The 25267-nt window shown below is 38.5% G+C and overlaps 1 protein-coding gene across 3 annotated transcripts in view; it reads right to left on the bottom strand.

Moving 5' to 3' along the window:
- The window catches only part of vps50 (VPS50 EARP/GARPII complex subunit), a 149702-nt gene that overhangs the window by 105175 nt on the left and 19260 nt on the right, over positions 1-25267 (bottom strand). For all 3 annotated transcript variants that reach the window (XM_057827781.1, XM_057827780.1, XM_057827782.1), the window contains exons 4-9: positions 24317-24388; positions 13568-13621; positions 4640-4710; positions 1521-1638; positions 1415-1450; positions 1064-1146 (exon numbers count right to left, since the gene is read on the bottom strand). In XM_057827781.1, the coding sequence (XP_057683764.1) occupies positions 1064-1146; positions 1415-1450; positions 1521-1638; positions 4640-4710; positions 13568-13621; positions 24317-24388 (434 nt within the window). The remainder of the gene's footprint in view (positions 1-1063; positions 1147-1414; positions 1451-1520; positions 1639-4639; positions 4711-13567; positions 13622-24316; positions 24389-25267) is intronic.

Here is a 25267-nt window from a genome sequence, read left to right as displayed (position 1 = left end):
ACCGAATGGATGCCAGGCGGTGGAAGACGACTGAGCAGAACAACCAGTAGGACGCCCGGGATGCCAGGCACTGGACGACCGAGCAGAACGACCAGGACCACTAGTCCAGCGGACGATGCCTTCGAGTCTGTGCTGCTCGCGAGCAGAGCCAAGAGAGACTCGAAAAAAATTCATCTTTATGAGACAGACGGCGATGAGGGTAAAGTTTAACAGGCTGTCGCGGCTGGAACAGCGTCATCTTTCAGTTAGTTATGTGTAAATAAATTGTTACTTTGCTATCAAAAGCGCGACATGTCTTGTTGTTTATGTTATTTTGTTAAAGGACAACATTATTCAGATGTTTGGGATGTAACTAAAGCAAAAAATAGCTGTGTTTAAGTTGTGTTTGAAATTTATGCTTTCACAAAAAGCTCAATTTCTCTGTTTTTTCATCAGAAATTGGAAAATTGCTCAAACTTAGCTATTTTCTAATGCTGATTTCTAAAGAATGGAAAAAGATATGAACTAACTTTTTTCCTGCTGAAAGAAGAGAGTCTAATCTTTCTTTTGGTGGGTTCCATGTTTATATAGCAATAGAACAGAATTTTCTGTGGGCCTTGCAAAATCAGTTAAAATCCAGTAAAACGGCCGGGAGCGAAGGGCCTTGCTCCGGTGAAAATGGCTGGGAGTGAATGAGTTGACTTCAGAATATAACTTGTAAGAGATATACTTAAATACAATTTGTAAAAATGGTTAACTCATGGACTACTATTGACTTTGGTAGACGTCCATTCCATTTTTACTGGGAGAAACTCATCAGCTGATCCTGCAGTTAATCTAAATTCATTGTGATTAATCTAGCAATGCATCAAGAGGATGAAAGGTTTTTTTTAAACTCTAGATTTTCTTAAGTGAAATCAACACATAAAAATGATTAACACCTTGGCTGCCATTGACGGTGATAGACATCCAATCCATTTTGACTCTGAAGGGTGGCAGTAATCATTCGCTGCCAGCCTCTCCCAGTCAAAATGGGGTGGACGTCTACACCCGTCAATGGCAAACAATGCATTGAGTGTTATACCTGATGCAGCTATAGTGTTTGAATGTGCTGGCAGCCTTCTGACATTCCAGACAAAGTTGAATAGCACCGGGATAGTCTTCCTCCTGTGGAGAAGTAATGATCAGTAATTACATACACAATTTGTCAAATTCAGGTACTTTTTTAACAGCTTAAGCTTTAGGAAAGTAGAAATATAAATCATTACGTTGCCACTTTAAAAAGATGTTACAGCGATCACGTTTTGATAAACTGTTCTGGTTGTTAAACACTCAATCAGTGGCAATTGTATTGATTTGTTTGCCTGAGTTCAGATTTCAATCTACAAGCAAGCTATGATTAGCATGTGCATAAATGTATGTTGGGTGGTTTTACCTCGAGCATTTCGCTGAGTCGTACATCTGTTCTTTGCTGTAATGGAAAAGAATGGTTAATGTCCACTTTACTAGATTTCAGTGTGTTTATGGGCAGAATACTCTACCAGCGTCTTGATGGTCCTTAGAGACTTGAGCAGGCCTGTTAGGAGCTGCCGCTTTCTCTGATTGGCTAATAATCCCAAGCATGCTTCTGTGAATCCCTCTTTTGACACACTCAGTTGCCTAAGCAGGACAAATCACAAGAAAAAAATGTATTACTATTTTTTGAACAATAAGTTGCACCTGAGTATAAGTCGCACCAGTCAAAAAATGCGCAATGAGGAGCAAAAATACATTTGGCGGGGAAAAAAACATGGCTGAAAAAGCGGTTTCTGCTCTTGCACCCCTCCTTTTAAAATAAACTGCTGTAGTTTAAGCACAAATAACTGTTGTGTTTGATAGCACAATATGTGTATATGCCGCCATAGCAGTTTCATGGCGCATTATGGCTCCGGACAATTTTTAATTTGTCCATTTTACCCTGGAGATCCCCGTTTACAGAGACTGCGCAAAAGCTTTTATTTCAACCCAGCCACAAAAAGTAGGTAAGTACGGTAATCATATTTATTATTCGAAATGGCTAACGTTTTTAGCTTAGAATCATTAATTGATGTCAAATAATTTGTTTAAAAAGAAGGCAAAAAATTATTCACTCGCATATTTTAAACTTTTAAACAAATTATGTCACAATGGAAAAAAATGGTGTTTGTAAATAGGTCACGGATATCTACCTCACAACTACCGCTTACTGTATTTTTCTGACTATAAGTGGCACCGGAGTATAAGTCGCATTTTGGGGGGACATTTACTTGATAAAATCCAACACATAGAACAGATATGACAACTTGAAAGGCAATTTAAAATAAAATTAAATCGAGAACAACATGCTGAATAAGTGTACAGTGTGATCATTTTACATGATGCATGAACAACAAAATGCAAACGTGGCTGGTATGTTAACGTAACATAGCTATTAAGAGTTATTCAGATAACTATAGCATAACGAACATGCTAAGTTTACCAAACCATCCTTGTCACTCCAAAACACCAAAATAACATGTGAAATGATGTAATAATGTGTTAATAATTTCCCACATAAGTCGCTCGAGAGTACATGTCGTACCCCCAGCCAAACTATGAAAAAAACTGCGACTTATAGTCCGAAAAATACGGTAATTGTATTCTTTTTGTTACTGTTGCATTTTCCTCGATGTTTTAAATGATAAATAATCGATCCAAACAAAGAAAAATTGAGGAAAAAAAGTTTAAAAGGGTAAATATTTGAAAAAGAACATCACGACCACACCTTGTTGTTTGTGACTTCTGCATCATGACCCTTGTTATATTACCGTGTTTCACCCATAAAATTCCTACAAAGTCCTACACTTTCACTTTCTTTTCTTTCTTCTCTTGTATTTCTTTTCTTCTCTCCCCCCATAAGCTCTTCCTGTTCGCTGCTTTGTCATAATAAAAAGGTATTTTGAAGGATCACAATGGGAGTATGTCAGACTCTCCATGTGAAACATTAAAACTGTTCAGAATCCGGGCACTTAGACTTCCATTCTCTGTGTCAAACAGCTGAACAGGACAGGTTTTAAAAAAAAAAAAAAAAGAAAGAAAAAAAAAAAAAAAAAAAAAAAGAAAATTATGGACACAGCAGGCTAACTGACTAGCATTCTATCCATTATCTTTTCGACCCTTGTTGCCATTTGGATTGCTTATAATGGTATGATATCGATGTATTAGACACATTAGATGCTTAAATCCTAAAGCCTAGGTCCTAGGCTTCGAGGTTAAACACTATAGTGTTATGTACTCACATTTATATGTTCGTTTTATGCATATGGATTAAAATCAAGCAAAATCAAAAACTTTATGCCGTAAAGTTATCATTAACTATACACCTAACTTCCCGTTTAGCTATGAATATTTACAAAATAAAACACAGGGCTAAATTAAATCTATATTTTAGTCAAACACAAATTTCCTATATTATTGTACATCCACCCTCATTTTAGTGCATGCATACTATTATCATCAAAGACTTGAGTAGACAAAGGGGGGTCATCTTGAAGTGTACGTTATTCATTATGTATCAGGATGGGTGTCCAAAACCTTTTTTAAAATGAGAAACTTCAAGAAAATTTCAAAGGTCTCAAAAATGTCTATTTTTCACTCAACTGATTTGACTGCTGTTCTGTTCAAAATGTTTCTTCCCCCAGAAAATAGAGATTTTAAGCTTTCCAATGATGAATGACAAATTTGAAATGTGGCCAAATTGGGGGTCTCAGAGTGCAGCTTCAGGTCACCTGGGTGTCTGCGCCAGTCGCACCAGAGTATAAGTCACATTTTGGGGGAAAATGTATTTGATAAAATCCCTCTTCAAGAACAGACATTTCATATTGAAAAGCAATTTTTTTTTTTTTAAAAGAATAGAGAAGAACAGACTGAATAAGTGCACGGTATGCTAACACTACATGACGCATGAACAACTGAGAATGTGCCTGGTATGTTAACCTGACATAGGTTTTAAGAGTTATTCAGATAACTACAGCATAAAGAACGTGCTAACAAGTTTACCAAATGTCACTCCAAACCACTAACTCCAATGAAGCGCTAATAATTTCACACATAAATCGTTCCAGAGAATAAGTCGCACCCCCGCCTTATAGTCCGGAAATACGGAACTTTGTTTCAGATATGAAAGAAATCCAACTTTTAAAATGATTTAAAAAGTACTAACGACTAGTATATTTAGACAGGCAAGCTATGTTGTGAAATGAAAGAAACGCATGGCTTTATTTGCATATCAGACAGAAATTTGGCCCTGAACAACAAGCCAAAGATCTTTGATTGCAAGGCTGATTGTGCGTTTATTCTAGTCACCAACAAAAAAAAGAACCATATTCTTTTGTAGTGAACATATTGCGCGATTAACATTCTTTTTTTTGCCTCGAGGGCTAATGTTCATCATTATGCCCAAGAGTAAAAATGTCACTATGACAGTTTATATTTCGATTTCTTTTTTTGTTTTTAATGTTGTGTGCTGCTGTACTGATTTACCACATGGAGTCAATAACAAATTATCTTAAGCTTCAGGAATCGGAAGAGATATAGGAAGCAAGAGTGTGTTTGTAGCAAAACAAGAAAATGAAGATAAAATGCGATCAAAGCACACCATTACCTTCTTGCATTAGTGCAAATGACAGCGGCTAGTTGTAGGTTGGTCTGCAACGCCGTCACTCTCTCCAGTTCCTGCCAGCATAAACCAAAAGCGTTTCACACCAAAGTTCTCTTAAATGTTAAGAAGGAGCCTGAGGCAAACATTGATTCCTCTGATGCAGCCATTTATCAAACAAATCGCTTCTTCATCTCTCAACTGCAATGTAAGCACACATTATGGGGGGATGATTCCTGCAGTGAATGCATTGAAAATTTGAGGTTTGACACCATTAGAGTAAAGAAACCATTGTGCGGAATAAAATGTAGACAATTACAGGAAGTTCTTTCTTTAGAGGATTTACAGACATTAATGTGAAAATCAATGAGCACTTTTTTTAGTTTCAGATCCTACTACAAAAACAAAATATAGCTATTTTTAAAAATTAAAAGAAATTGAAACAACTAAAGCAAACCAAAAAATATACAAATCTTTTCTTGGCAGGGTTTCCCCTACAAATAAAAGATTCTGGCGCACCGCCACACCAAAATAAAAACTGCCATGCCTCGCAAATGAGATTTTTTTTTTTTTTTAAGGCCGTTTCAAACTGGCGGCAGCCTGGTTGAAGGGTTGAAGGGCAACATATTCATTGTGTTTTGTAATGTCTGTAACTATAGCGCGGCCCCCTTAAGAAACAATCGGACTGGGGAGCTGTGACGTAGGGGGAAGCGAGAAGGAAGAGCGAGAGATAGCGGCTTATAGTCCACTGTGGCTTATTAATAGGTTACACGTCATTTGACAGCGGCGTCATAGGGCCATCATAATTATGACATGACACTATTATGGGCATTACTGAATGCTTATGACAGATGTTATTAAGTGTTATCCGGCAAATTATGTCACTAACTCCATTTAGGTCCAGCTCAGATTTTTTACATCCATTCAAAAGTGAGATAATTTGCCGGACAACACTAACCGACATATGTTTTAAGCATTGATTAATGCTCATAACAGTCTCATATCATAATTATTATGGCGTAGTGACAGTCTTATGGCGCCACTGTCAAATAAAGTGTTACCAATTACCATAACTGGCAATTAATGAAAAAACTGGGACAGTAACTGAAGAACTAATTAGCACAGAACATGAATTTCCATTGTTTTTTTACATCCATAGCGCTGCAATGCATGCTAGGAGGCATGTTGGACAACAACAGTGTTGACAGCAGGTGGCAGCCGAGGTTGACTGTCACCCTCAAGGGAGCAGTGATGGCCAAATGAAGCTTCTTGAAGCAATGAAGCTTAGCAGCCAATTGGTTCAAAAACTTCATGGTAGTTCATTTGGTCTTATGACAGTCGCATGATGCCGCTGTCAAATAAAGTACTACCGGATATCTTTTGGTGTAAATATCCCATAATACAGTGAGGACAGCTGCGGTTTATAGTCCAGTGCGGCTTATCTATGAACAAATGTCGTTTTGGTGTCAAATTTGGTGGGTGGCGGCTTGTAGTCAGGTGCGCCTTATAGTGCGAAAATTACGGTAATCATTTAAAAGCCTGTTAATTCTACATTTATGTCCATTTAGTGACGTGTTTTTGGCTTGCTCCGTACATCCTTCAAATATACACTGAGAAAAGGTGGACTTGTGCCATTAACAGTGCAAACCAACTATGTCCGCAAACAAGCACTTGGAAAGCAAGAATGGCGAGCTAAGGTCAAGCAAAAAAGATGCCACTCAGTCTCACAGGGAATACTTTTTCTCTTCTTTTTGTGTCGTGGTATTCATATATAAATAAAGATGAATGGCATTTATGACACAAGACTTCGAAGATCCCCGGAGTTGACATTTCGTACAAATCCACATGCAAACATGGTTAGCTGATATTAGGCGTCTAATTCCTGTCAGTTTCTAATCTTCCCAGTGAAATACCCTCGAGACCTTCATGGTAATTGTCAGGTCTGACCATCAAGGTTGAACAAACCTTTCTGTTCACACGCGGCAATTCGGGAGGGCAAAGAGAGGCACATGGCTACCTCTAATGAATGTGTTTCTAGTGGAAAAATAATTGAGTCCCCTCCACAGTCCGGTCCTTTCTGATTGTGTTTAGGGGGCTGGTTTACCTTCCTCCATGGAAACTCAATGCATACTGGGGAACCGTGAGACTATTCGGAAATTACGTCCGTATAATACTGTCTCCGACTTTTTGAGGCTCTGTCCTTTTAAATTCCACACTGTTTTTCCTGTTCTTACCAACGAATGAGACATTTACATCTGTACCTTTAAAAATACCATATATGAATTCAGGGGTAAGCAAATGGAAGATAACCAACTAACTGAGGGTACTTTAATTATTACCTGCTGGATTGGACATATTTTGCCGTCAATGGCAGCAGTGAGCAAGTTTATCTTTTTAATCTACCATAATTTCTTTGTCTTTATTCGACTCAAGTAAATCTGTCACATGATTTTTTTATTTTTTTATTTTTTCAGAAAAATGGGGTGGGCGAGTCTTAATCATATTACCGTATTGGCCCGAATATAAGTTTTTTGCATTGAAATAAGACTAAAAAAGAGGGAATTGTCTTATATTCGCGGTCTAGATGTTATACCCATTCACGACACTAGATTGCGCCAGATATCATTGAAGCGATGTTCTGTCATGACAGATCTCAGCTACTCTCCCCATTCACGAAGCTAGATGGCGCCAGATATCATTGAAGCGATGTTCTGTCATGACAGATCTCAGCTACTCTCAAGTTTAACCAGTTTGCATTATTTGATTGCAATGTTTTTCCTTATTCAGATTTGTTTCAAAACTACAGTTAGACTTCACTTTGATGGTTAATGCAGTTATTGCAATTTTGTTGTTTTATCACGATAGATTTGGTTTATTTACATTTCAAAAACCAGAAGCCATTCATTTACGAAGGTGATTGCACTTTAGTTTACATATTTAAATGTTCAGATATTAAGATTTGAATGAGGCAAAATAACATGCTTTTTCTCTCAAATATATTGTTATAATCATTTGTTTCGGATGTACTGTAATTATTTCCTGTATAAAAATTAATTTGGTGTTCAAAAAGTCTTTTTTTCAAACTTGAGTCTTGAAAAAGAGGGGGTCGTCTTATAATCAGCGCCGTCTTATATTCAGGCCAATATGGTAATCTGTCAATAGATTAATTATAATTAATTAAGATTAATTGTAAAAAAAATGTTTTAGCTCCTGTAAATATGTTATTAGCAACTTTCTGCACTTTATGAAGCATCCTGAGATTATTTGTGGTAATATTATAGCGACAACCACGTCGAACAGACTGGACGCCTATCACCGTCAATAGCATAGAGAAAGTTAATCTTTTTAATCTTATTTCTCAATGTTGTTTTTACTCAAGCAGTGTTGTTTTTGTCAACGATGACGATAATATAAAATATTTCGTCAACGAACAATTTTTTCATGACTATGACGTCACGATGACGCGCTGAAAACGTGTCTTGGGAGAAATTAACATAACGAGATGGATTTCAGTTGTCGTGTGACGACACAAGAACGAAATGAAAATACACCAGTTTCTGTCATAAATTCACAATGTGTGATATTTTCTTATTGTATGTGTAGTTAGAACGCATTTAGCAGTGTTTGGTCGTTTCACTCATTTGATGTGTTGGGACTAAGTTTTGCTTGCTTATCTTGGCTAAATAAAATATGGCTGCCAAAAACAACACTAGTCTTTAGTCAACTCAACTAAATGTTACGTGGTTGTTTTTTTTTTGTTGTTGTTTTTTTTTTCCCCCCAGAAAAATGGGGTGAGCGAATCTTAATCATATTAATCTGTCACTAGATTAATCATGATGAATTAAGACTACCGTATTTTTCAGACTATAAGTCGCAGTTTTTTTTTGTAGCTTGGCTGGGGGTGCGATTTATACTCAGGAGCAACTTATGTGTGAAATTATTAACACATTATTATATCATTTCACATGTTATTTTGGTTTTTTTGGAGTGACACTGATGGTTTGGTAAACTGGTTAGCATGTTCTTTATACTATAGTTGTCTGAATAACTCAATAGTTATCATACTGTATACTTATTCAGCATGTTGTTCTCTATTGTACTTTTATTTTGAATTGCCTTTCAAGATGACATATCCGTCCTATGTGTTGGATTTTATCAAATAAATTTCCCCTTAAAATGCTATTAATACTCCGGTGCGACTTGTATGTTTTTTTTTTCCTCTTCATTGCACATTTTTGGGCTGGTGCGACTTATACTAGGGTGCGACTCATACTCCGAAAAATACGGTAATTGCAAAAAATGCTTTACTTCCTGTAAATATGTTATCAGCAACTTTTTGCACTTTATGAAGCATCATGACATTATTTGTGGTAATATTACAGTGACAGCCACGTCAAATGGACTGGAAACCTATCACTGTCAGTGGCATAGTTGATATTTTTTAATCTAATTTCTTTATGCTCTTTTGACTCAAGGACATCAGACTTCTTGGTTCCTTTTTTAATAAATGTATTAGCTTATTTCTTTGCTTTATGAAGTACTCTGCTACTAAGTGAGAAACTATTAGCCACATCACATGGAATGGTTGACGATCACAGTCAATGGCAGCAAGCAAGTTAATCTTTGTAATGTAATTTCTACATGTCGATTTGAAAGTAAATCCATGACAAGCTTTTTTTCATAATAAATCACTAGATTAATCTTAATTGAGACTAATGAAAAATTGAGCTTCTCACTTAATTGAGATTAATTGTAAACAAACAAAAATAAGTGCTTTTCTCCTTCCTGTTTCTTCTGTAATCAAGTAACCAGCAGCTTTCTGTGTTTTCTAAAGCACTGTTGCACTATTCCAGTGGCAACCACTTCAAATGGATCGGACACCTATCACCGTCAATAGCAGCGAATGAGTGAAAAACCCTCCCTTGAAACTCAAAACACTGGAAGCACATGAATGACAATGGCTCTGGCCTTCATGTAACCTTCCATTGTTTCCGAGTGCAAGCGGCGGCCGCGTGTGGCTGGCGGGCGTCAAGAGTGATCAGACCGAGCCTGAGCAGAAGGCTACTCCCGCCGTTCCTATGAATCACATTAGATGCTTAGCAGACCATCGTTCTAAGCTCCGAGCCATGGGTTTAAATGTCTGCACAAATTATGTTTCCACTGACGGGCGATACGCGGCACGCGATCAACGGAGAGAGGAAGCGCAGTGGCCGCGGGCTGCCTGTTTTGCAGCAATATGCATTTCTGTTTAGATGGTACAACAGATCGTATAGACTTGATAAGAAGAGATCAAAGAGGTGGAAATGGTGGAGGCAAATGAAACAGCAAAACATATAAACAGGAACTGCCTTCCCAGTCATCATCGAACTAAGTCATTTAAAAAAATAATAATAATAAATCCCTCTTTTGACTCATTTGACATAAATGCAAAGGATAGGAAGTGCCCTCTGATCTCTAGAGGTCATTTTGCCGACCATCTTGTGTATGTGGGCAGAAATGGGTGGAGGCGAAGGCCCGGGCTAATAAGTTCTACTGTCATTTGGACGCGGCCGAGTCACCGGGAGGGTCACAGAAATAATGACTGATTAACTATTCAGGGACTGACCTTCAGATGGCTTTACAACAGTAGTCATCAGAGTGCATTCGCGCAATCTGGACCAAAAGACTCGCTGAGATTAGAAATGAAACTAATTTATTGGATCGACTTTGATGGGGGGGACACAAAAATGTGTGGATATGATTTAAAGCAAGGGTGATGGCACTATAAATGCACATGGCGCAGAAAACACAGACAAGACTGAAAAAGCAGTTTCTGCTCTTGCACCCCTCTTTAAAATAAACTGCTGTATTTTAAGCTAAAAGAACCGTTGTGTTTGATAGAACAATATGTCTATATGCTGCCATAGCAGATTCATGGCACATTAAGCCCCCGAACTATTTTCAATTTGTCCGTTTTACCCTGGAAACCCCCGTTTACAGACGTCGAGCAACTGCTTTTGTTTCAACCTAGCCATAAAAAAGGTAAGTAATCATATTTATCATTCAAAATGTCTGTCATTTTTAGCTTAGAATCATTAATTGATGTCCAATATTTAAAAAAAAAAAAAAAGACTTTAAAAAATGATTCACTTTTAAACAAATGTCATCACAATGAAAAAAATGTAAAAAAAAAACTCGGATATCTACCTCATAACTATTTTATATTTTTTGTTCCTGTCACATTTTCCCCAATGTGTTAGATGATAATCGATCCAAACAAAGAAAAATTGAAAAAAAATGTTGAAAAGTAAATCTATAAAAAAGAAAATCTCGACCACTCCTTGATGTCTGCGATTTCTGCATTGCTACCTTTGTTATATTATTATGTTTCACCTATGAAATCCCCCAAAAATGCGGCTCTGGCTATTCACAGCTGTGTCTTGACACTCTGTGATACATGCTACATAGAGTTTTTGGATCGAAAAGAGGTAAGTACACAATAATATCTCGCTAAAATTGTACTGTCTTTAATTCTGCTGTCGCGTGCTCTCACCTCCAGTTAGGGTTTTGCTGTTTAAAAAACTTTCTTTTTTTTTTTTTTTTTTTTTTTCCAAAATGCCCTCCTGTTCAAACTTTTTCTCCCCCAGATTTTTAACCCTTAAATACCTGCAATATGAAGCAATTATCAGAGAAACCCAAAATTAATTAAATAAGATCCTAATGAAACCTTTTTTTCAAATTTGTAAAAAGAAAAGTCCGAATGAATATGTGTAATAAGCGCTATGATATCTATAACCCTTGCTAAATCCTGTTTTTTTTTTCTCATGCAACCTGCAGATGCATGTGTTGACTTGCAGCCATCAATTTTTTTTTCAGAAACAAATCTCAAAATTCGGAATTAGTTTCAAAATCATGAAATTTTAGGTGTATCAAATGTGATGCATTTGGCAATTTTTTAGCTTTCCAATGATTATCACACATACATACCAGACTATTTTAAAATGTGGTCAAATTGGGGGTCTCAGAGCGGAACTTCAAGTCACCTGAGTGTTTTCCGCCATATATAAAAAGAAGTAATCAGAAAATATCGTAATGTTAAGACATGCCAAAATTATTTAAACTCATTCAGTGCGGTTAACGGTGAGAAGACATCCAGGAGGAAGGATAGGAAAGACTAGTGTATGGCAGGGCAGGGTGAGTGTGATGTTTTAACTCACTGGCTGCCATTGACGGTGATTGACGTTTAATCTATTTCGACTGGGATGGGCTCCCAGAACTCCCAACCATTGACTCAATTCTTTCAGTGCTTATGGTGCAAAAAGATGTAACATTGTAAAGCAAACAATAGTATTAAAGTCACCGCTGAGATGGAAAAAATAAGAAGCAACTTTTTCCCTGTTTTCCGTGCAAAATCAGTCTGTTTGACGAGAATAACACATGTTCTCTCTGCCGATTACAAAAAAAATTTATAAAGCAGAGTACCGTAATTTTTGCACTATCAGGCGCACCTGACTTTAAGCCGCCACCCACCTAACTTGACACGAAAACAACATTTGTTCATGGATAAGCCGCTCCGGACTATAAGCCGCCATTGTCCACACTGTATTATGTGATATTTACACCAAAAGATATTAACCAGTCACACTTTATTTGACAGAGGCATCATACGACTGTCATAAGACCAAATGAACCACCATGAATTCATTGCTTCAAGAAGCTTCATTTGTCGTTCACTGCTCCCTTGGGCGAGACGGTCAACCTCTGCTGTCAACACTGTTGCTGTCCAAAATGCCTCCTAGCATGCATTGCAGCGCTACAGATGTAAATAACAATCAAAATTCATTGTTCTGTGCTAATTATTTCTTCAGTTGCTGTTCCAGTTTTTTCATTAATTGCTAGTTATGGTATTTAGTAACACTTTAATTTGACAGTGGTGCCATAAGACTGTCATAAGACCATCATAATGACATGACACTGCCATGAGCATTGATCAGTACTTATGACAGATATCATTTTTGTTCGGTTTTGTGTTGGTTTTCTCCTAGTGTGACTCGTCCCTGTGATTGCCCATTGATATCACCTGTTGTAACTCCTCCTAGTGTATCCTCCAATCTGCATCCTCCTGTGCTCACCTGTTCCTAGTTGTGTCATTACCCCTTGTCTGTGTGTGTATATAAGCTCCCAGTTTCTTTTCACTCCTTGTTGCGTCAATGTCAATGTCCATGTGCAAGTCCGAACCTGTTCTCGCCAGTTTTCTCCAAGCCCTCATGTTCCCCTCAGTAAGTTTTTGATACCCAGCCTTTTGTTAGTAACCTGAGTTTTGTTTGCTGCTGTGTTTTTTGGGGTCTCGTCATTATTTGTTGGTACTTTGTTTTTTTGCTTGCCGTAATTAAATCATTTTCGCACCGTCAATCTGCCTCGCTTCCTTTCCCAGCATTTGGGTACACACCACCTGCCTGCCTGAGTTCCTGACAATTTTGTGTCCTCTGGCAAATTATCTACTTTTGAATCGACATAAAAGATGTGAGCTGGACATAAATGGAGTTAGTAACATAATTTGCTGGATGACACCTAATGACATCAGTCATAAGCATTCAATAATGTCTATGATAGTGTCATGTCATAATTATGACGGTCTTATGGCAGTGTTATGACGCCGCTGTCAAATAAATTGTTACCTATTAACTCACATAAATCAACAAATAAGCACTGGACTATAAGCCGCAGGAAAAAGAAGCGGCGTATAGTCTGAAAATTACGGTAGTAGGAGTGATGACAAATGAGAGTATAGTCATTCAATTAATAGTCTCAGTGTCATTAGTCATAATACAAAATAATGTGCGGCCCTTGAAAAATCCGACAAATTGCTACGCTAAATCAGTTGCCACTCAGATTTGCATTTTCTGAAAATGGCTAGCGCCAAGAGTTGATGACAACAAAAACATTGATATTTACCTTGACATAAGCAGGCTGTTTTTCCAAAATGAGATCTGCAACCTTTCTAGAAACCTACAAAGAGAAAGACCATAGCATTAAAACAAAGAAGCTTCTCCCAAATGTCACCCACGAAAACAAAGCCACGTTATAAACTGTCGTGAAACTTTTCCGACATACCTCATACATACCTCGGATTTTAATAGCTTGGTCTGAAAAGTCGTATGTATGCGTTCTCACGTAAGTCCTTACTAAGATGTATGGGTCAATTAGAGCTAAATTAGCTGACACTAATTAGGGCAGTCGAATGTATCAAGCAGCTAAATCACTTGAGGTTCAGTCATGTTGATTAGGCAGCTCAGAGCGCAGCTAGAGAATCAACTCCATTCACAGTGAATAAGTCACTTGTAGAACAAACAATTGGCCAATTAAATACTGTATTATATATCCAAGCAGTATAGTCCTACGTTGCAGGGCATACTACTGTACTTGTGCTGGGTTGTTGGGGGCAAGGTTTGTTAAAGACCGTAGATAAAAACGTAGATTTTTTTAGGGGCTAAAATTGACAAAATAATCCAGAAATACAATACAAGCAAAAAATATATACCGTAATTTCCCGAATATAACGCACACTTTTTTCCCCAAAATCAACTTGTAAAATCATGGTGCGCATTATAAACGGGTACATGGATGGAGACAGAAATATACATATATTACATATATATATATATATATATATATATATATATATATAAACCGTTTTTTTTTTTTTTTGACACGGCCACGTTGTGTTGAAGAAACGTATGCGCGACCAGTTGCCGACCTTTACAGTACGTGACGTCCAGGGGTCGCGTTAACTGAATATTTTCTGTCGTTGACTGGTTTTTTAAAACGGTGACTGAAAAAACTGAAGTCCATCCGTCATTTTGACAGGTTGCAATTTACACCCCAGACCACAGGGTGGCGAATGAGCATATTAATTAGCTATTGTCTCTCTTGATGCATGACGTCGTTGGCCTTACTGGAAAAATGTCAAGGCAACAGAGTGTCCGAAGTCTCTTCAAAAAGCCCCAAAACGACGATGGTGTTGATAATAGAGGAGAAAAAAGAGGGACTGATGCAGTGGACGATGAAGGACAAACAAGCAATCAGGCCTGGGCAACTACTGAGCGAGCAAGCGGCAGCAAGGAGGAAGGTGTGAGACTGCGTTCAGGCCACAGCAGGTGAACTGTTAATTTCATTGTTCCATATGTAGCCTACCTACTAGGGCCACAGTCAGCTGTTTTTGTCACTGCGGAGAAAAAGTTACATATTCATCTGCTTGATGTGTGATGGCACGGTGTGGATTCTCTGTTAAGCTTGTTCGGACAGAATATTAATTAAAAATGAATGAAAACTAAATACTATTGAATATGTCATTATCATCATTTTAAAAATTTAAGTGACGGGTAAAAATAGATTATGACCTGATTTTTATGACCCTGTCAGTCAAAATGACAGACAACGAAAAAGTCTAGCGCAACCTCTGGTGACGTCACCATTTTGTTTCGGTAATACTTCACTCTAATCGGCCGAATTATTTCATCTGTGTTAAATTCTGCTTTTTTCACTCTTCATAAAGCACAGAATTTAGTTTCTTTAACTCATTTGAGTCAACGTTCATTGCAGCTCCGCAACTCGTACCATAATAAACGTAACAACAGACTTCCTGTGTGTGTCCGTCAACTATATCTGTCCCTCGGGAAACTCAAACCCAAATAACAATAGGAACTATTGTTACTGTCGTGTTGACAGCGATGAGCTCTCACGGATTTCCGACGTACGTTCTCACTTTCATTTTACCCTATCAATCCATTGATAAACATTTAGTCATCATGATGAAACGAGCAAGTTATACAGCAGCCTTTAAAAGAAAAGTCACATCTGTTTTTTTTTCTCCTAGATTCTGCTAAGTTGGAGAAGTTGTCAAATCATATTATTACAGTAAATATTGTCAGTTTATGGTAACGTTTTGAACTACCAATGTGCTATGCTTGTGCTGTGTTTCACCAGTCAGTAAAATGACATTTCTGTATCTGTACACGAGCTCTGTTTTCTTGTATTCTTCTATTTATTGGTGTTAAAATTAGGGTGCGCGTTATAAACGGGTACAATAATTTTCCCTAGATTTTACAAGTATATTTGGGATGCACATTATACACGGGTGTGCATTATATTCGGGAAATTACGGTACGTTTTATACTCTGCAACACTCCCGGAAAAAGCAGAAGAGGTAGTACTGTAAAAAACGCAGTACCCTAACATGTTTGGAACTTTTGTTTAAATTAATAAATGACATTTCCGGTATCTGATGGGATCGGATCGAGACTCTGTATCGGCAGATTGTCAAAATCAGGTGACTCTGACTCGGGTGCAAAAATATGCAAGAAAACCTGTCGAGCCGTTTCGGCGTCCATAGGGAACGAACATACACACATAGACAAATTTATTTACAGTGGGGAGAACAAGTATTTGATACACTGTCAGTGGGTTTTCCCATTGGCAGTGTATCAAATACTTGTTCTCCCCAATGTATATTTCACTTCATATAGGTTTATGTTACAAAAATGACACTTTGTAAAGTTCCTGCATTGTAGCTCAATACAGCCAGTGAGTGCATAAGCCGCAGTGGTGTAATTTACTGATTCAATGCTTCACAGTTTTTATATAATGAGTTCTACGCTCCCTTAAATTGTACATTTGGTGTTCAGTCAGTTGAAAGTCCCTTCCCGAGGAGAATTTGAGCAACCAGATGGGGTTGAGGCGACGGTGTCAAAGTTTTCAAGCGACATGAGAAGACCGTCGGCTTTTCCGGCACGTTATCAACATGGCCTCCTCCGGTATCAGCACGGCTACCGCTTGTGGGAGGAAGTCAAAGTGCATCTCCGGATTACGCCAGTTTTCGCGGCGCCTGAGGTTTCACCGTGCGCAAAGGCAATTAGCTCGGAGATGAACCTCTGCTGGGAGTGAGTCAGAGATGCCAATTAAGCTCAAATGCAGACGGGGCAGATGTTCTCTCCCAAAAAAACGCACGAAACGTCCATTGGAACGAGGATTCGCGCGAAGGAGCAAATACATCTGTCATCTCGGTCCTGACGAGAGGAAAGCCAGTCACGGGACACCCCTGCGGTGAGCGCATTAAAATGCCATCGTTAATTATTCGCAGGGATATGCATCATTAGCGCGTATTTATATCTAAGATGTTACTGAACAATACAGCTGCTGTGTTATGGCGTGGTTGGGTCCTGGAACAGTTGCCATGGATATTCCGGTGAGGTGTGTTAAAGCTACGTGTTGAAAGATTAAGTGGAAAGCAACAGGATGTACTCCGAGTGTTTACAAACACATACCTCTCACCACGCCACAGGCCACATAAAGTCTGGGCTTCTCTCAATTTAACGGCTGCTTGGCAACTAACGTGTCAAAGTCACGGGGAGAAGGGGCTTCAAAAGAGAAGCTTGATGGGAATGGGAGAGAGCGGCACCAAAATAAGGGGTATGAGAGGAGGAAAACCACATCGGACCAGATAGTGGAAGTGTGTTTAAGCCTATGTTTTGGCCCATCTGACTAATTTATTTGAAAATAAGTAATTTAAAAAATGTATTGTAATTGTTTCTAGTAGGACTACTAGTAATAGTACTTTTTTGTATTGATTAGACATGTGCCGATTACCAGTTTCAAGGTATACCGTGATATGAAAACGCAGAGGTTTCAAAACCGCCAAAAATTTACGTCATACCATCCCAAAGGTATTTGCTATTTTTTATGTCCTAAAAATGCAAGGAGAATTCCCTCGCTTGCAGCTGTACGGCTCAACCCTCCCCGCCGGTTGTTGCTCAGTGTCAGTGAGTCAGCTGTGCTACATGATGGCTGGAGGTCGTGAAACTCCTGACCTTTTCCCCCCCATGGAAGAAAACGAAATCACTAGTATGAGAATACTTATATACTATATTATACTATACTATACACAGGGGTGCACATAAGTGCTCCGCATGCTCGCATGCGTACTGGACGTAGACAAACGCGCTGGCCCTCAACGGCTTCCATACTCTTTTGCGTACCGATGGCTGACCACTGCATTTGCGGCGGACACGAGAAAATCACTTTTTAAAATGTCAGAGGCAGGCCCCACTGAGTAATTATTTCCGCGTTCCCCCACCCCCGTCAAAAGACAGACAGACGAAAGAGACATCACCGGAGCTACCGAAAAAAAGGACTTTTGCTGAAAAGTGGCTACAGGAGGTACCATGGCTAGAAGCAAATGATGCTTGCACGGAAATATGGTATCAAATTTGCCGTGAGAATCCCAATGTCGCTGATAACAGCAGCTCATTTTATGTAGGGTCGAAGAATTTCAGCCATCCAAACTTTGAAAAGCACGAAAAAAACAGAGCATGTGGCAATTAAGCAAACTATCGATATCATACAGGACCCCACTCGCCCTATGGACAAGTGACGGAATAAAGTTAATGAGGAACAGCGCCATGCACTGACAAACGTGTTTTTGCTCGCATTTCACAAAGCTAAACATGCACGTTCAATGAGCTCTTATGAGGAGGACATCCCACTTTTACAAAGGCTTGGAGTTAATGTGGGAGCCGCATAATGCCCTTTATTTTGAATTAGTGCTTTTATGTTTATTTCTTTACATTTCACTTCAAAGTAATGGCAATTTTGTTGTGCCAGTTGATAATCAAGAATTAATTGTTAATATAATTAATTAAAGGTAATTGGCTCTAAGTAAAGCTTGTCATAATTTTATCGCATCAGGCGGGTCGGCTCTCAAGCTCAATGAGGACCAAGTCACATCTCCAGGTCCTCCTCTGAGTACCTGGGCAAAAAAAATATGTGCACCCCTGACTATACTATACTATACTATACTACAGGAAAGTTACAGGCTGCCACGGCTTAGAGAAGAGCCAACCAACATGTAAAACATGTTTGTGGAGAGTGGCTGCCAAGGAGGCAATACCTCCAATATGAGTTTGCATTTATACAAAATTAACTCATTTGCTCCCAGAAAATTGTTTCAGTGTCCCAAAGACGTATTTATACGTCTTTTACGTTTTGTTTTGTTTTTTTCAACAAAAGACATCTCTGGGTCGTGATTCGATTTAGCTCCAAAGCTGAAAATCCATTTTAAAGCAATAAAACTGGCCACTGGAGGGCAGTAGCGCATTTGGCTGGACGGCCGAGCAGAACAACCGGGACCACTAGTGCAGCGGACGATGCTTTGCTGCTTGCGAGCAGAGCCCGCAGAGACTAAAAAAAAAAAAATCATCTTTATGACAGATGGCGATGAGGGAAAAGTTTCACCGCTGTCGCGGCCAAAACAGCATCATCTTTCAGTTAGTTATGTGTAAATAAATTGTTACTTTGCTATCAAAAGCTCTATTTGTCTTGTTGTTTATATTATTTTGTAAAAGGAAAACATTATTCAGATGTTTGGGCTGTAACTAAAGCAAAAAATAGCTGTGTATAAGTCAAAGTTATGTTTGAAATGTATGCTATCACAAAAAGCTCAATTTCTCCTTTTTTTTTCCCATCAGAAATTGGAAAATTGAAAAAACTATTTTCTAATGCTGATTTCTAAAGAGTGGAAAAAGATATGAACTTTTTTTTCTGCTGGAAGAAGAGAGTAATCTTTCTTTTGGTGGGTTCCATGTTTATATAGCAATAGAACAGAAATTTCTGTGGGCCTTGCAAAACCAGTCAAAATTAGTAAAACGTCCGGGAGCGAAGGGCCTTGCTCCGGTGAAAATGGCTGGGAGTGAATGAGTTAAAGGTTAGTAAACACTGTTATAAATGTTTCTGAATGTTTCCCACCAGCTATGAGAGTTAACTTCACCGTGTTTAGCGGTGGTAAAACGTGTTTTTTTTCTCTCTGGCAACTGTCTGTGGAGAGAGTGTGTGTATAATGTAAACATGATAAGAGTCATACACACGTGCTTTTTATGGAAAATAATTCTATTATTTTTGTTCTGATGGTAATACGGTTGAAGTATGGCTGTGGGTTTAGGCTCACCTAAAGGACTGCATTTATTTATTTATTTTTAATTATTTTAACATATTATGTTATGTTCCAATTTGCTAATATGTTTCAAAAAATGAAAATACTGTTCGCAGGAGATTTTTTTTTTTTTTTCCAACCCAGATATCTCAAAGTAACACATTTTAGAGCTGTAATTGCAATACTGTGATACCGTGAAACTGTGATATTTTGGCTTAAGGTTATCATACCATCAGAATTTCATACCGGCACATGCCTAATATTTATTAATTCATAAATCATGTGTCAAACCTGGAGCCTGTGGTTTACTAGATCCGGCCCACCACATTGTTTTGTGTAGCATGCAAAAACAAATCATAAGCATTGGCTTTATTTTTCTGGATAAAATACCTAAGTTTCAGTTGTCATTACTTTTTAAAAAATTAGGACTGTCAAAATTATCACGTTAACGGGCGTTAATTAATTTTTTTAATTAATCACGTTAAAATATTTGACACATTTAATGCACATGCCCCGCTCAAACAGATTAAAATGACAGCACAGTGTCATGTGCACTAGTTACTTGTGTTTTTTGGTGTTATGTCGCCTTCTGCTGGCGCTTGGGTGCGATTGATTTTGAGCACCATTGTGTAATTACTGGCTTCAACAATGGCGAGCTACTAGTTTATTTTTTGATTGAAAGTTTTACAAATTTTATTAAAACGAAAACATTAAGTGGGGTTTTAATATAAAATTTCTATAACTTGTACTAACATTTATCTTTTTAGAACTACAAGTCTTCCTATCCATGGATCGCTTTAACAATGTTAATAATGTTAATGCCATCTTGTTGATTTATTGTTATAATAAACAAATACAGTACTTATGTACAGTATGTTGAATGTATATATTAGTCTTGTGTCTTATCTTTCCATTCCAACAATAATTTACAGAAAAATATGGCATATTTCATAGATGGTTTGAATTGCGATTAATTACGATTAATTTAATTTTTAAGCTGTGATTAACTTGATTAAAAATTTTAATCGTTTGACAGCCCTATAAAAAAAGCATTATTGAAAGCATGTTTTGTTACCACTGTCGGAACACATGTAAACAGGGCGCAGGTGCAATGAGCATAAATGGGACCCCCTGACACTATAGAAGAAGAAAAACAAAATCCGTAAATTTGTGTTTCTTTATTCAGGCATGAAAATGGGTCAGGGGTTAAAAAGGTGAGAAGGGTGTGGAGGAAATATGTTCCAGTACACTGTAATGTACACCCCAACAAAATATTGAGCTCTGTCGACCCACACTGTGTTTCAGCAGGGCCATGCAGAGACCGGTGGAGGGGTGGGTGCTCGTAGATCAAAAGGGGCACATGAACAAGTATTTAATACACCTTAAAACAACATAACTTAAATTTTAACCAGCTTTAGATAATAATTGGCTGCGACTGTAACATACTTTAATTGGGAGGAGGCAACAGTGAATAGAAATCAAAACTGTCATCAACACTTTCTGGCTGTGACTCAGTCAGTCTGCCTCTTTTCTTCCTTCAACCTCTGCATCAAAACTTCCTTCCTCAACTTGTTCATCTGAGAACAAACCACATCAGATGGTCACTGAGCCACCAACAGCACAGTTTTCTTAAAACTATTATTTCATTATTATCCATACTTAACAACTCTAGCACCTAATGATTAATAAAGCAATGACATAAAAATCTTATAGAAAAATAACATTGTAATTGTGTTTATAATTGGATTTAATACCAGACTATCCTTGCAAACTTGTTCTTACCAGGTCTGCTATTCACCCAGCTGATGAGGTATTCACTGCCTTTAGCAGCCTCATCTAACTCCTTTTTTTATCCCTCAATCTCCCTTCCCTACGACGCATGTCTATGTAATGAAATATAAATATTTTAAAAAAACAAAGAAACAGACTCCCCGGTGGCTTTTAGTTTTAAAGCTTTCTTAATTTCTTTCTCACTCAATAACGATGGAGTTAGATTTGTGTTTTTATTATTCAATCAAAAAACAAAGTTACTTCTATCAAAAACAAAGTTGCTTCAATCAAAATACAGTATATACTTTTATTCCCAAAAAGTAGCTTCAATTAAAAAAAAAAAAAAAAGTTTTTGATTGCAATAATAAATTTGAGACAAAAAAAGCATTTGAAAACTATTTTTCTTGATTGAAACAAATGTTTCCATTTAAGTAATGTTGTGCGTTTGGGCCACATTTTGGCTAGGACATTTGTGTCTTTATTATTCAATCAAATAAGTTGCTTCAAACAAAAAAATATATATAAAAAGAAAAACTTTGCACATGTGCCAATCACCGTTCACCAAAGCCTGAGAGGGTTTGAGTAAACTCACTATGAAGCTTTTAATAAAGCCAAGCATTTTCTAACTACTTTATTCTTGTTTAAAAATAATTCGGTGGGGCAGTAACATGTTTAAAACTTATAATTCTTACATTTTGAAGTGCTTGAAAACCATTTATAAATGATACTTTGGTGAAAAAAGTGAAAAAACATGTCTTATATATGTATCTTTTTTCCAATGTAAAATCTGAATAAATGCATTGAACACGCACAAAAAAATGGGGGGGGGGGGGGGGGGGGGTTGGGGCGCTACTTCGCGGTTTTCACTTATTGCGGCGGGTTCTGGTCCCCATTAACCGCAAAAAACGAGGGATCCCTGTATTTCTGAAAAGCTTTAAGAAGCAGGACTCATTCCCACCACTCGTCGGGCCGCTGTTTTGCCGACACCGGCCGTCAGCTCAAATCCAAGCCGAAATAACGCGTCTCCGGCGGACGACAGGAGCGATGTGAGGCGCCCCCTCCATCCGAGAGAATGCCGCTTAATTTGACTCAACAGTGTGTTTCTTCGTTTATATTACTGCTAAATACACAAGCTTGACGCCAATTTAACGGGAGCTATTTTTTTTCATGGGAGATTTGGCTTGCTCTGGCAGTGTTCAACGCAAGCTGCAACGAATGGCAGTAACTTTTTTATATCGCAAAACGTGAAAACGATTGAAACCATTACTCACCAAATTCAATCTGCTGGCAAATACAGGCAAGTGTGTATGCTGCGCTCTGGTCTGCCCCGATGTGGATAAGGCCTGCTTTTTGTTTTCGCTGCTTTGCAATGCAACCGAAGGCTCTCCGAGCACTCCATGTACACGCGTAACGAGTGCAAGCGTTTGGAATAATGGAACGCAGCTTGGGCCGATGATTGGTTCTCGTCAGCGAAGCATCTAGAAGGATTTGCTGACTGTGTTCTTAAGTGCTCAGTTTACGTTCTAAGTTAATCACATGATGATAATAATAACAATTAAATAAAACCTCCCGACCCAATCCCCCCCTCCTCCCAAAAAGAATTTCTCCTCGGATCTACGCAATTCACGTAGGTCGCCCTTTTTGACTTCAAAACGGCGAATTTCGCCGAAAAGTGAGAGATTTTCATGCCTGTTTATTTCTCGAAAGTAGAAATGTGGAATGTGTGCAGGATGTAAGAATGCAGCGTATTGAAAAGGCTACTCACACGACACCACAATAGCGCAGACAAAGACCACAGGCCAAGTAGAGGCGTTCTCGTTAGCATTAGCATGGCGAGCGTCATCTTAAACCCTTATTAGGCAACCACAACACCTCTGCTTTCATGGTTGCTGTGGACCCAAACGATTTGCGTAGATCCACAATCACAAAATCCATTTGCAATTGTAGCTGGGCTGGGATGCAAGGCGGCTAGAACACTAGCAGCTAGCTGGCTAGTTTTAGCGTCTGTCGCTTTGCTTACATTAGCAGCTTGCTGGCTGGCTTTAATTTGTGTCTCTTCAGGCTCGTGAGCAGCTGGCTGTCTTATACAGGCAGATTGAAAAACGCCGGCAATGGAGGGAGTTTGTTTCTCTCCTCTCATGGAGGTTATGTGCTTGGACGATTTAGCATGGGACTCTCGCGCCTTCATGCCCATTGTACCCAGCTGAATAATTTTGCAAACGACGCAAAAAGCCTCAAACACACTGCTATCCACCGGTTTGAGCCAAAGGCCAAAGAATTGTTTACTCAATTTACATTTGCCGATCTCTCTAATATGAAATGTATGGCTAGGTAAAAAAAATGTGTGTAGTGTAGAGCATGACATTTTGTCCGGACTCCCGTCGTGACACAGGATTCACGTGGGAATCCTGCGGGATTTTGACCCGTGGTTGCGTTGCGCTCCCAATGATTGGCTCCTCCGTCCCGCTTATTTATTCAAGCTACGTTATTTAATCAATATGACAAATGACACTTTTGAGGAGAAATGACACACGAGAAGTTACATAGATAATAAATTTTAAGATCCAGATATGAAAATTCTTAACTTTTTCAAGAATTTTTAAGCTAATATTTCAAAATTCATGAATTCAATGCTTTTAAGACTTTTGAAGACCCCGCAGGAACCCTGCACAGTGACACATGAACACTCAATACCAGTCATCCCAGTCGACAACTGTCAATGGCAGTGAATGAGTAAATAAAAATTCCCATGTATTCAGCAGACAGTTATACAAAACTTAAAAAGATTGACTGCCATTGACGGCGATACACTAACCCTGGGAGAGTTTACAACCATCATTCGCTGCCAGCCCTCCCAGTCAAAATGGATTAGACGTCTATCACCGTCAATGGCTGCCAATGAGTAACTCATGATTTCTATGGTAGTCATTAAGTGTATGTTTTTGACTCACAGCTGCCTGTTGTCTCTTCAGTTTGTCTCGGCACTCTTCCAACTCCAGCAGCTTCAACTCAGTCGGGAGTTTCTAAACATGCACAGACAAGCCACAGCGACAAAATTTATTCATCATGCAGCCGGTGACAGACACATCGTAGTTTTTATCCTAATGTATCACGCTGCTTCAAAACACATCCTCATTAGAAAAAAGTTCGAACCGGGAAGAGACACACGCCACTCAGGAGTATCTTAATTCAAAAATATATCTCGTGAATTATTCAAATGAGCTTAAATGCGCTCGCTGATCTGACTTAGTCAACGGAACGTAAATAATTAGCTCAATTCATAAACTTTATAAGATCGTGTGTAGGATGAGACAAGAAGGCAAAGGACATATATTTAGTAAACAGCAAACAAACTCAGCTCAGTAAAGAAGATATTACAATTCCATGCCTCAGAGGATGATAGGTAATTACTTTCCCCTTGATTGAGAGTCTCATTTCAGGTGGTGTGGTGAGACCAAGATAAATCTAATGAGATTTCACACCCTCCTTCTGTTCAGTGGATACAATCCATCAGTCTGGACGTCAAAGAGGAAGTGGCGGCAGCTCAGGTGAGGAAAAACCAGGAAGCGCAAGAAGGCAGCGCCGGTTAAGAAGCCTTGCAAAACTGTATTGCTATCAGTGGCCTTGATGGAATTACCGAATCGAGGGGAAGTGGAACCCACGGGCCCGTCTCAACATCAATTTTACAGGAGAGTAAGTTGTCATTCATTCCGTTAGTCAAGCGCTTCAAAACACAGACTTTTTGAGGATGTCGGAAACACACAGCGAGTCATTTCTCAGTTTTAAACTGCACAAAGAACATATAAAACTGACACAAATAGAGGTTGGACAGAGTAGAGAGACGTGCCACAAATCCCTTACATGGAAAAGGTCAAAAAGGGGGGAAAAAAAACTTATGGGTA

This window comes from Corythoichthys intestinalis, chromosome 22 (assembly GCF_030265065.1).
Source record: "Corythoichthys intestinalis isolate RoL2023-P3 chromosome 22, ASM3026506v1, whole genome shotgun sequence".
Classification (NCBI taxonomy): domain Eukaryota; kingdom Metazoa; phylum Chordata; class Actinopteri; order Syngnathiformes; family Syngnathidae; genus Corythoichthys; species Corythoichthys intestinalis.
This window is presented reverse-complemented; position numbering and strand designations above follow the sequence as displayed.